Source organism: Lathyrus oleraceus, chromosome 5 (genome assembly GCF_024323335.1).
Source record: "Lathyrus oleraceus cultivar Zhongwan6 chromosome 5, CAAS_Psat_ZW6_1.0, whole genome shotgun sequence".
NCBI lineage: Eukaryota > Viridiplantae > Streptophyta > Magnoliopsida > Fabales > Fabaceae > Lathyrus > Lathyrus oleraceus.
In genome coordinates this window covers 512908759-512922857 of record NC_066583.1, presented here as the reverse complement: position 1 = coordinate 512922857, position 14099 = coordinate 512908759, and the positions used below count along the sequence as shown (strand labels likewise).

General features: G+C 28.0%; 4 protein-coding genes across 4 annotated transcripts; all 4 read left to right on the top strand.

Moving 5' to 3' along the window:
• Nucleotides 1-2452: 2452 nt before the first annotated feature.
• LOC127081715 (uncharacterized) lies at nucleotides 2453-3403 on the top strand. Its single transcript, XM_051021940.1, has one exon. The coding sequence runs from the start codon at nucleotides 2453-2455 to the stop codon at nucleotides 3401-3403; it is 951 nt and encodes a 316-aa protein (XP_050877897.1).
• Nucleotides 3404-5799: 2396 nt separating this feature from the next.
• On the top strand, nucleotides 5800-6750 carry LOC127081714 (uncharacterized). The gene has a single exon (XM_051021939.1). It carries the CDS (start codon nucleotides 5800-5802, stop codon nucleotides 6748-6750), a length of 951 nt encoding a protein of 316 aa, XP_050877896.1.
• A 2396-nt stretch (nucleotides 6751-9146) lies between these two features.
• Nucleotides 9147-10097, top strand: LOC127081713 (uncharacterized). The gene has a single exon (XM_051021938.1). It carries the CDS (start codon nucleotides 9147-9149, stop codon nucleotides 10095-10097), a length of 951 nt encoding a protein of 316 aa, XP_050877895.1.
• A 2394-nt stretch (nucleotides 10098-12491) lies between these two features.
• On the top strand, nucleotides 12492-13442 carry LOC127081712 (uncharacterized). Its single transcript, XM_051021937.1, has one exon. It carries the CDS (start codon nucleotides 12492-12494, stop codon nucleotides 13440-13442), a length of 951 nt encoding a protein of 316 aa, XP_050877894.1.
• Nucleotides 13443-14099: the final 657 nt, after the last annotated feature.

Genomic DNA, 14099 nt, shown 5'->3' with positions numbered 1-14099 from the left:
GGCTATTCGGATTCTTTACCAACATGCATGAATTGAGTAGAAACCTGCACCCCTTTTGAGATCGAATTACCAACTTTTTTCATTGTTGAGGATTCATCTTATTTTGACAATGTAGATTAATTTATATGTACATAATCATTAGGTAGTTATCATTAGGATTTATTTTTCTCTTGATAAAAATCAAGTGCTTGTACTTCCCCTTATGACAATGAGGAGAGAATGATTAAATCTTTTATGATAGAATCCATATTCGCATATGTGTATTATTAAAGGGTAACACTTGGTACACATATATTTTTCTCATTTCCAGTTATGATGGATCAAATCGTGAAACATGAGCATAAATTTTAATTTTTAATTTCATCTAACTCCCTCTGTACCCCATTAAAATGGAAAAAGTTCATTTTAAGAGTATATTTTGTATTTTCAATTAGAATAATCGTCAACTTCAATTTCCTACATGAAATGATATAATTAAATAGTTTATGTGGTGCCCATAACAAATATTCGACCTTACAACCTTATTACGAATCCCATTAAGTGACTTCCTCAAATGAGATCATTGTTTTAAACGAGTTTTTAATGCTTTTTTCTATTATTATCTTGTTTCTTAACCGGCAAATTGAATAATATAGCCTCCAACAAAATAGATTTAGAACTCCTTATGAATTCTACATGTTCTTTTTACATTAGTTTTTTTTCTTCATGTCAATAGAGAAAGCACTGTGAAGAAAGTTTAAATAGGTACGTAAAGTGGTCGCTTAAATAATTAAATATAAATAAGACAAAACAAGCAATATTAATTTCTATCACGATTTGGATCTAGAAAATAAGTATCTTATAGTTTTCATGATTATTACGTATCGAAGAAACATTTTTCTAAGGGACATTATATAACAATGCCACATGATAACTTTTTTCTTCTTCAACTAAAATGTGTACTTATTGTAAAATTATATTTGGAGGGTATTTAAATTTAATACTCATAAAAACAAAATATATGGACTTATCTCTTAAGCTTCAAATAAAATAATATGGTAGATTATAAAGTTAGAGGTCAAAATAGGAAAATAAAGCAGGTAAAAATAACAAATATTTTATATAATAAACTTTCATACATAAATGAAAAGTCCTCTTCTCCCTTTCCCATTAAATGACTTCCTTTCCCCGTGTTCTCTATACTCCCAAACAAATTAATGTTAAAGTAAAATAAAAGAAAAATGTGTTATCTTATGTTTTCCATGCAAGAAATGAAGTCAAAATGAAAACTTATGAGATAGGGAGATATAGGGAGATTGTTGTAATATATTATTATGTACAAACCCACTCATCTCCAAGAGCAAAGTAAAATAAAACATAACCCAAACTATATGTGAATGTGTTTTCGATCTTTGCCTTACTAGAAACTTGCATAATATCATTTTATAAACGAACTAACATGCATATCTTAAATGAAAATGTATTAATACAGTTAATATATAATAATTTTCTATAATAAGTCTTAAAATTTTCTACTACAAAACATAAAATGGTTATTAACTTGCTTGTCAAATTCAGAGATGTTACAACATAAAATATCTACAATTTATTTGAATAATATATAGTCTTTACCTTAACAATTTTCATATTAACATTTAAATAATTATAAATAAAATAATATGTAATCATCGAAAATAGATCTATCAACATTAAGCAACTAAATAATTTTTTTCATTGCACTCTGAAGGAAAATAAATAGGACCAATATGCATTCTCTATTTAAACTATATCTATATTTATTTGGAAATTTTATAAATAAATAGAGAATATGAAAATGTTTAGAGCACACTTTGTAACAATACATCCACATGTTTTATCTCCTAAAGAAGAATTAAGTTTATATTTCAATTTTATAATGTTTTTTAAATTATATTTTTTTACGTAAGGACAATGTCATGAATTTTAAATATAAAGTGTTTCCATCCAAGTTTAATTTTAATTTTTCAATTTCATTTTATTATTTTTAATTTAGTAACCAACAAGAAAATCATAATCGACAAACAAACTTTATAAGTAGCCACTAACAAGCAAAACTGAAGCGGCTGCACTTACCCATAAGCAGTTTAACACCGCTAACACATGATAACAGAAAAATAATTTTCTAAAAGAGGGGAATCGGTTTTAAATCCAAATATAATTTCCTTAATTGAAAAAAATAAAAAATAAATTTATTTGGCCTAAAATTGTTTCGAAACAAATATAAGGTATAACTTAAACAAATTAGCAAGTTTTTAATAATCTTCACACCTTCCGCATGTAACTACCTCCTTAAATATCCAAGCTAACCGTGTTCCATTGAACTAACATAATACAATAAAAAATTGGTGTTTATATATAAATATCTCTCATTTAACAATCACTTTCAATAACAAAGTTACTTCACCATATTTCTCAATCTCTCTATTAAAACAAAATGCAGAAAACAAACTCAAATATAGAGACGTTAAGGGTGCAAGCACTATCAATCCTTTGTACACCTCACCCTTTCCTTGATTTTTCTTGCTTATCTCCTATTCAAGATAAAGTTGATCCATGTTGTGGCACAAATGACCAAATAAGTGACGATGCTTCTTTTGATTTTGATAACTTTGCTTTCATCCAAGATAATCTTGATCCATATTGTAGCACAAAAAAACACATAAACAACGACACTGTATTAGATTTTGAAGTCTTTGCTCCCGCTCAAGATAACTCTCAATTGCATTGTAGCACAAATCAACAAATTCAAAAAAGCGACGAAGAAAATAATGAAGAACAAGAATTTAGTTTTGCATGCACCAATGTCAAAGGAATGCATATATTTGCCGATGACATATTTGAAAATGGAAAAATGAGAGCATTACTGCCTACTTTTGACCAATCGCTTCAATTATTCCCCACCATAAATAACAATGCTTCACATATTCGACATCCTCTAAAGAACATCTTTATTAAGAATTATTTAAGTCCACAGTCAATATCGAGTGGTATTTCTAAAGAAACTCAAAATGAGATATTGCAAAATATTACAATGAAGGCTTCAAGTGAGTGTTACGAGAAAAGCAACTCAACAGGATCATCAAATCTCTGGAGATTTAGACAAAATTTGGATCTTCGAAGTAACAGTGACCATAAGGATTCTTTTGTTATATTGAATCCTTCAGAGTCAAAAACGTCAATAAAGCCCAATGTAGAAAACATCATTATTAAAAAGAGGAAAGGTGAAAAACCCAAAAATACATTAACGGCTTATGAGAAGCTTTATGTGACAAATAAAGCAAGAAAAGGGAGCAATAAACGAAGATCACTTTTGCCATACAAACACGGGCTATTCGGATTCTTTACCAACATGCATGAATTGAGTAGAAACCTGCACCCCTTTTGAGATCGAATTACCAACTTTTTTCATTGTTGAGGATTCATCTTATTTTGACAATGTAGATTAATTTATATGTACATAATCATTAGGTAGTTATCATTAGGATTTATTTTTCTCTTGATAAAAATCAAGTGCTTGTACTTCCCCTTATGACAATGAGGAGAGAATGATTAAATCTTTTATGATAGAATCCATATTCGCATATGTGTATTATTAAAGGGTAACACTTGGTACACATATATTTTTCTCATTTCCAGTTATGATGGATCAAATCGTGAAACATGAGCATAAATTTTAATTTTTAATTTCATCTAACTCCCTCTGTACCCCATTAAAATGGAAAAAGTTCATTTTAAGAGTATATTTTGTATTTTCAATTAGAATAATCGTCAACTTCAATTTCCTACATGAAATGATATAATTAAATAGTTTATGTGGTGCCCATAACAAATATTCGACCTTACAACCTTATTACGAATCCCATTAAGTGACTTCCTCAAATGAGATCATTGTTTTAAACGAGTTTTTAATGCTTTTTTTCTATTATTATCTTGTTTCTTAACCGGCAAATTGAATAATATAGCCTCCAACAAAATAGATTTAGAACTCCTTATGAATTCTACATGTTCTTTTTACATTAGTTTTTTTTCTTCATGTCAATAGAGAAAGCACTGTGAAGAAAGTTTAAATAGGTACGTAAAGTGGTCGCTTAAATAATTAAATATAAATAAGACAAAACAAGCAATATTAATTTCTATCACGATTTGGATCTAGAAAATAAGTATCTTATAGTTTTCATGATTATTACGTATCGAAGAAACATTTTTCTAAGGGACATTATATAACAATGCCACATGATAACTTTTTTCTTCTTCAACTAAAATGTGTACTTATTGTAAAATTATATTTGGAGGGTATTTAAATTTAATACTCATAAAAACAAAATATATGGACTTATCTCTTAAGCTTCAAATAAAATAATATGGTAGATTATAAAGTTAGAGGTCAAAATAGGAAAATAAAGCAGGTAAAAATAACAAATATTTTATATAATAAACTTTCATACATAAATGAAAAGTCCTCTTCTCCCTTTCCCATTAAATGACTTCCTTTCCCCGTGTTCTCTATACTCCCAAACAAATTAATGTTAAAGTAAAATAAAAGAAAAATGTGTTATCTTATGTTTTCCATGCAAGAAATGAAGTCAAAATGAAAACTTATGAGATAGGGAGATATAGGGAGATTGTTGTAATATATTATTATGTACAAACCCACTCATCTCCAAGAGCAAAGTAAAATAAAACATAACCCAAACTATATGTGAATGTGTTTTCGATCTTTGCCTTACTAGAAACTTGCATAATATCATTTTATAAACGAACTAACATGCATATCTTAAATGAAAATGTATTAATACAGTTAATATATAATAATTTTCTATAATAAGTCTTAAAATTTTCTACTACAAAACATAAAATGGTTATTAACTTGCTTGTCAAATTCAGAGATGTTACAACATAAAATATCTACAATTTATTTGAATAATATATAGTCTTTACCTTAACAATTTTTCATATTAACATTTAAATAATTATAAATAAAATAATATGTAATCATCGAAAATAGATCTATCAACATTAAGCAACTAAATAATTTTTTTCATTGCACTCTGAAGGAAAATAAATAGGACCAATATGCATTCTCTATTTAAACTATATCTATATTTATTTGGAAATTTTATAAATAAATAGAGAATATGAAAATGTTTAGAGCACACTTTGTAGCAATACATCCACATGTTTTATCTCCTAAAGAAGAATTAAGTATATATTTCAATTTTATAATGTTTTTTAAATTATATTTTTTTACGTAAGGACAATGTCATGAATTTTAAATATAAAGTGTTTCCATCCAAGTTTAATTTTAATTTTTCAATTTCATTTTATTATTTTTAATTTAGTAACCAACAAGAAAATCATAATCGACAAACAAACTTTATAAGTAGCCACTAACAAGCAAAACTGAAGCGGCTGCACTTACCCATAAGCAGTTTAACACCGCTAACACATGATAACAGAAAAATAATTTTCTAAAAGAGGGGAATCGGTTTTAAATCCAAATATAATTTCCTTAATTGAAAAAAATAAAAAAATAAATTTATTTGGCCTAAAATTGTTTCGAAACAAATATAAGGTATAACTTAAACAAATTAGCAAGTTTTTAATAATCTTCACACCTTCCGCATGTAACTACCTCCTTAAATATCCAAGCTAACCGTGTTCCATTGAACTAACATAATACAATAAAAAATTGGTGTTTATATATAAATATCTCTCATTTAACAATCACTTTCAATAACAAAGTTACTTCACCATATTTCTCAATCTCTCTATTAAAACAAAATGCAGAAAACAAACTCAAATATAGAGACGTTAAGGGTGCAAGCACTATCAATCCTTTGTACACCTCACCCTTTCCTTGATTTTTCTTGCTTATCTCCTATTCAAGATAAAGTTGATCCATGTTGTGGCACAAATGACCAAATAAGTGACGATGCTTCTTTTGATTTTGATAACTTTGCTTTCATCCAAGATAATCTTGATCCATATTGTAGCACAAAAAAACACATAAACAACGACACTGTATTAGATTTTGAAGTCTTTGCTCCCGCTCAAGATAACTCTCAATTGCATTGTAGCACAAATCAACAAATTCAAAAAAGCGACGAAGAAAATAATGAAGAACAAGAATTTAGTTTTGCATGCACCAATGTCAAAGGAATGCATATATTTGCCGATGACATATTTGAAAATGGAAAAATGAGAGCATTACTGCCTACTTTTGACCAATCGCTTCAATTATTCCCCACCATAAATAACAATGCTTCACATATTCGACATCCTCTAAAGAACATCTTTATTAAGAATTATTTAAGTCCACAGTCAATATCGAGTGGTATTTCTAAAGAAACTCAAAATGAGATATTGCAAAATATTACAATGAAGGCTTCAAGTGAGTGTTACGAGAAAAGCAACTCAACAGGATCATCAAATCTCTGGAGATTTAGACAAAATTTGGATCTTCGAAGTAACAGTGACCATAAGGATTCTTTTGTTATATTGAATCCTTCAGAGTCAAAAACGTCAATAAAGCCCAATGTAGAAAACATCATTATTAAAAAGAGGAAAGGTGAAAAACCCAAAAATACATTAACGGCTTATGAGAAGCTTTATGTGACAAATAAAGCAAGAAAAGGGAGCAATAAACGAAGATCACTTTTGCCATACAAACACGGGCTATTCGGATTCTTTACCAACATGCATGAATTGAGTAGAAACCTGCACCCCTTTTGAGATCGAATTACCAACTTTTTTCATTGTTGAGGATTCATCTTATTTTGACAATGTAGATTAATTTATATGTACATAATCATTAGGTAGTTATCATTAGGATTTATTTTTCTCTTGATAAAAATCAAGTGCTTGTACTTCCCCTTATGACAATGAGGAGAGAATGATTAAATCTTTTATGATAGAATCCATATTCGCATATGTGTATTATTAAAGGGTAACACTTGGTACACATATATTTTTCTCATTTCCAGTTATGATGGATCAAATCGTGAAACATGAGCATAAATTTTAATTTTTAATTTCATCTAACTCCCTCTGTACCCCATTAAAATGGAAAAAGTTCATTTTAAGAGTATATTTTGTATTTTCAATTAGAATAATCGTCAACTTCAATTTCCTACATGAAATGATATAATTAAATAGTTTATGTGGTGCCCATAACAAATATTCGACCTTACAACCTTATTATGAATCCCATTAAGTGACTTCCTCAAATGAGATCATTGTTTTAAACGAGTTTTTAATGCTTTTTTTCTATTATTATCTTGTTTCTTAACCGGCAAATTGAATAATATAGCCTCCAACAAAATAGATTTAGAACTCCTTATGAATTCTACATGTTCTTTTTACATTAGTTTTTTTTCTTCATGTCAATAGAGAAAGCACTGTGAAGAAAGTTTAAATAGGTACGTAAAGTGGTCGCTTAAATAATTAAATATAAATAAGACAAAACAAGCAATATTAATTTCTATCACGATTTGGATCTAGAAAATAAGTATCTTATAGTTTTCATGATTATTACGTATCGAAGAAACATTTTTCTAAGGGACATTATATAACAATGCCACATGATAACTTTTTTCTTCTTCAACTAAAATGTGTACTTATTGTAAAATTATATTTGGAGGGTATTTAAATTTAATACTCATAAAAACAAAATATATGGACTTATCTCTTAAGCTTCAAATAAAATAATATGGTAGATTATAAAGTTAGAGGTCAAAATAGGAAAATAAAGCAGGTAAAAATAACAAATATTTTATATAATAAACTTTCATACATAAATGAAAAGTCCTCTTCTCCCTTTCCCATTAAATGACTTCCTTTCCCCGTGTTCTCTATACTCCCAAACAAATTAATGTTAAAGTAAAATAAAAGAAAAATGTGTTATCTTATGTTTTCCATGCAAGAAATGAAGTCAAAATGAAAACTTATGAGATAGGGAGATATAGGGAGATTGTTGTAATATATTATTATGTACAAACCCACTCATCTCCAAGAGCAAAGTAAAATAAAACATAACCCAAACTATATGTGAATGTGTTTTCGATCTTTGCCTTACTAGAAACTTGCATAATATCATTTTATAAACGAACTAACATGCATATCTTAAATGAAAATGTATTAATACAGTTAATATATAATAATTTTCTATAATAAGTCTTAAAATTTTCTACTACAAAACATAAAATGGTTATTAACTTGCTTGTCAAATTCAGAGATGTTACAACATAAAATATCTACAATTTATTTGAATAATATATAGTCTTTACCTTAACAATTTTTCATATTAACATTTAAATAATTATAAATAAAATAATATGTAATCATCGAAAATAGATCTATCAACATTAAGCAACTAAATAATTTTTTTCATTGCACTCTGAAGGAAAATAAATAGGACCAATATGCATTCTCTATTTAAACTATATCTATATTTATTTGGAAATTTTATAAATAAATAGAGAATATGAAAATGTTTAGAGCACACTTTGTAGCAATACATCCACATGTTTTATCTCCTAAAGAAGAATTAAGTATATATTTCAATTTTATAATGTTTTTTAAATTATATTTTTTTACGTAAGGACAATGTCATGAATTTTAAATATAAAGTGTTTCCATCCAAGTTTAATTTTAATTTTTCAATTTCATTTTATTATTTTTAATTTAGTAACCAACAAGAAAATCATAATCGACAAACAAACTTTATAAGTAGCCACTAACAAGCAAAACTGAAGCGGCTGCACTTACCCATAAGCAGTTTAACACCGCTAACACATGATAACAGAAAAATAATTTTCTAAAAGAGGGGAATCGGTTTTAAATCCAAATATAATTTCCTTAATTGAAAAAAATAAAAAAATAAATTTATTTGGCCTAAAATTGTTTCGAAACAAATATAAGGTATAACTTAAACAAATTAGCAAGTTTTTAATAATCTTCACACCTTCCGCATGTAACTACCTCCTTAAATATCCAAGCTAACCGTGTTCCATTGAACTAACATAATACAATAAAAAATTGGTGTTTATATATAAATATCTCTCATTTAACAATCACTTTCAATAACAAAGTTACTTCACCATATTTCTCAATCTCTCTATTAAAACAAAATGCAGAAAACAAACTCAAATATAGAGACGTTAAGGGTGCAAGCACTATCAATCCTTTGTACACCTCACCCTTTCCTTGATTTTTCTTGCTTATCTCCTATTCAAGATAAAGTTGATCCATGTTGTGGCACAAATGACCAAATAAGTGACGATGCTTCTTTTGATTTTGATAACTTTGCTTTCATCCAAGATAATCTTGATCCATATTGTAGCACAAAAAAACACATAAACAACGACACTGTATTAGATTTTGAAGTCTTTGCTCCCGCTCAAGATAACTCTCAATTGCATTGTAGCACAAATCAACAAATTCAAAAAAGCGACGAAGAAAATAATGAAGAACAAGAATTTAGTTTTGCATGCACCAATGTCAAAGGAATGCATATATTTGCCGATGACATATTTGAAAATGGAAAAATGAGAGCATTACTGCCTACTTTTGACCAATCGCTTCAATTATTCCCCACCATAAATAACAATGCTTCACATATTCGACATCCTCTAAAGAACATCTTTATTAAGAATTATTTAAGTCCACAGTCAATATCGAGTGGTATTTCTAAAGAAACTCAAAATGAGATATTGCAAAATATTACAATGAAGGCTTCAAGTGAGTGTTACGAGAAAAGCAACTCAACAGGATCATCAAATCTCTGGAGATTTAGACAAAATTTGGATCTTCGAAGTAACAGTGACCATAAGGATTCTTTTGTTATATTGAATCCTTCAGAGTCAAAAACGTCAATAAAGCCCAATGTAGAAAACATCATTATTAAAAAGAGGAAAGGTGAAAAACCCAAAAATACATTAACGGCTTATGAGAAGCTTTATGTGACAAATAAAGCAAGAAAAGGGAGCAATAAACGAAGATCACTTTTGCCATACAAACACGGGCTATTCGGATTCTTTACCAACATGCATGAATTGAGTAGAAACCTGCACCCCTTTTGAGATCGAATTACCAACTTTTTTCATTGTTGAGGATTCATCTTATTTTGACAATGTAGATTAATTTATATGTACATAATCATTAGGTAGTTATCATTAGGATTTATTTTTCTCTTGATAAAAATCAAGTGCTTGTACTTCCCCTTATGACAATGAGGAGAGAATGATTAAATCTTTTATGATAGAATCCATATTCGCATATGTGTATTATTAAAGGGTAACACTTGGTACACATATATTTTTCTCATTTCCAGTTATGATGGATCAAATCGTGAAACATGAGCATAAATTTTAATTTTTAATTTCATCTAACTCCCTCTGTACCCCATTAAAATGGAAAAAGTTCATTTTAAGAGTATATTTTGTATTTTCAATTAGAATAATCGTCAACTTCAATTTCCTACATGAAATGATATAATTAAATAGTTTATGTGGTGCCCATAACAAATATTCGACCTTACAACCTTATTACGAATCCCATTAAGTGACTTCCTCAAATGAGATCATTGTTTTAAACGAGTTTTTAATGCTTTTTTCTATTATTATCTTGTTTCTTAACCGGCAAATTGAATAATATAGCCTCCAACAAAATAGATTTAGAACTCCTTATGAATTCTACATGTTCTTTTTACATTAGTTTTTTTTCTTCATGTCAATAGAGAAAGCACTGTGAAGAAAGTTTAAATAGGTACGTAAAGTGGTCGCTTAAATAATTAAATATAAATAAGACAAAACAAGCAATATTAATTTCTATCACGATTTGGATCTAGAAAATAAGTATCTTATAGTTTTCATGATTATTACGTATCGAAGAAACATTTTTCTAAGGGACATTATATAACAATGCCACATGATAACTTTTTTCTTCTTCAACTAAAATGTGTACTTATTGTAAAATTATATTTGGAGGGTATTTAAATTTAATACTCATAAAAACAAAATATATGGACTTATCTCTTAAGCTTCAAATAAAATAATATGGTAGATTATAAAGTTAGAGGTCAAAATAGGAAAATAAAGCAGGTAAAAATAACAAATATTTTATATAATAAACTTTCATACATAAATGAAAAGTCCTCTTCTCCCTTTCCCATTAAATGACTTCCTTTCCCCGTGTTCTCTATACTCCCAAACAAATTAATGTTAAAGTAAAATAAAAGAAAAATGTGTTATCTTATGTTTTCCATGCAAGAAATGAAGTCAAAATGAAAACTTATGAGATAGGGAGATATAGGGAGATTGTTGTAATATATTATTATGTACAAACCCACTCATCTCCAAGAGCAAAGTAAAATAAAACATAACCCAAACTATATGTGAATGTGTTTTCGATCTTTGCCTTACTAGAAACTTGCATAATATCATTTTATAAACGAACTAACATGCATATCTTAAATGAAAATGTATTAATACAGTTAATATATAATAATTTTCTATAATAAGTCTTAAAATTTTCTACTACAAAACATAAAATGGTTATTAACTTGCTTGTCAAATTCAGAGATGTTACAACATAAAATATCTACAATTTATTTGAATAATATATAGTCTTTACCTTAACAATTTTTCATATTAACATTTAAATAATTATAAATAAAATAATATGTAATCATCGAAAATAGATCTATCAACATTAAGCAACTAAATAATTTTTTTCATTGCACTCTGAAGGAAAATAAATAGGACCAATATGCATTCTCTATTTAAACTATATCTATATTTATTTGGAAATTTTATAAATAAATAGAGAATATGAAAATGTTTAGAGCACACTTTGTAGCAATACATCCACATGTTTTATCTCCTAAAGAAGAATTAAGTATATATTTCAATTTTATAATGTTTTTTAAATTATATTTTTTTACGTAAGGACAATGTCATGAATTTTAAATATAAAGTGTTTCCATCCAAGTTTAATTTTAATTTTTCAATTTCATTTTATTATTTTTAATTTAGTAACCAACAAGAAAATCATAATCGACAAACAAACTTTATAAGTAGCCACTAACAAGCAAAACTGAAGCGGCTGCACTTACCCATAAGCAGTTTAACACCGCTAACACATGATAACAGAAAAATAATTTTCTAAAAGAGGGGAATCGGTTTTAAATCCAAATATAATTTCCTTAATTGAAAAAAATAAAAAATAAATTTATTTGGCCTAAAATTGTTTCGAAACAAATATAAGGTATAACTTAAACAAATTAGCAAGTTTTTAATAATCTTCACACCTTCCGCATGTAACTACCTCCTTAAATATCCAAGCTAACCGTGTTCCATTGAACTAACATAATACAATAAAAAATTGGTGTTTATATATAAATATCTCTCATTTAACAATCACTTTCAATAACAAAGTTACTTCACCATATTTCTCAATCTCTCTATTAAAACAAAATGCAGAAAACAAACTCAAATATAGAGACGTTAAGGGTGCAAGCACTATCAATCCTTTGTACACCTCACCCTTTCCTTGATTTTTCTTGCTTATCTCCTATTCAAGATAAAGTTGATCCATGTTGTGGCACAAATGACCAAATAAGTGACGATGCTTCTTTTGATTTTGATAACTTTGCTTTCATCCAAGATAATCTTGATCCATATTGTAGCACAAAAAAACACATAAACAACGACACTGTATTAGATTTTGAAGTCTTTGCTCCCGCTCAAGATAACTCTCAATTGCATTGTAGCACAAATCAACAAATTCAAAAAAGCGACGAAGAAAATAATGAAGAACAAGAATTTAGTTTTGCATGCACCAATGTCAAAGGAATGCATATATTTGCCGATGACATATTTGAAAATGGAAAAATGAGAGCATTACTGCCTACTTTTGACCAATCGCTTCAATTATTCCCCACCATAAATAACAATGCTTCACATATTCGACATCCTCTAAAGAACATCTTTATTAAGAATTATTTAAGTCCACAGTCAATATCGAGTGGTATTTCTAAAGAAACTCAAAATGAGATATTGCAAAATATTACAATGAAGGCTTCAAGTGAGTGTTACGAGAAAAGCAACTCAACAGGATCATCAAATCTCTGGAGATTTAGACAAAATTTGGATCTTCGAAGTAACAGTGACCATAAGGATTCTTTTGTTATATTGAATCCTTCAGAGTCAAAAACGTCAATAAAGCCCAATGTAGAAAACATCATTATTAAAAAGAGGAAAGGTGAAAAACCCAAAAATACATTAACGGCTTATGAGAAGCTTTATGTGACAAATAAAGCAAGAAAAGGGAGCAATAAACGAAGATCACTTTTGCCATACAAACACGGGCTATTCGGATTCTTTACCAACATGCATGAATTGAGTAGAAACCTGCACCCCTTTTGAGATCGAATTACCAACTTTTTTCATTGTTGAGGATTCATCTTATTTTGACAATGTAGATTAATTTATATGTACATAATCATTAGGTAGTTATCATTAGGATTTATTTTTCTCTTGATAAAAATCAAGTGCTTGTACTTCCCCTTATGACAATGAGGAGAGAATGATTAAATCTTTTATGATAGAATCCATATTCGCATATGTGTATTATTAAAGGGTAACACTTGGTACACATATATTTTTCTCATTTCCAGTTATGATGGATCAAATCGTGAAACATGAGCATAAATTTTAATTTTTAATTTCATCTAACTCCCTCTGTACCCCATTAAAATGGAAAAAGTTCATTTTAAGAGTATATTTTGTATTTTCAATTAGAATAATCGTCAACTTCAATTTCCTACATGAAATGATATAATTAAATAGTTTATGTGGTGCCCATAACAAATATTCGACCTTACAACCTTATTATGAATCCCATTAAGTGACTTCCTCAAATGAGATCATTGTTTTAAACGAGTTTTTAATGCTTTTTTCTATTATTATCTTGTTTCTTAACCGGCAAATTGAATAATATAGCCTCCAACAAAATAGATTTAGAACTCCTTATGAATTCTACATGTTCTTTTTACATTAGTTTTTTTTCTTCATGTCAATAGA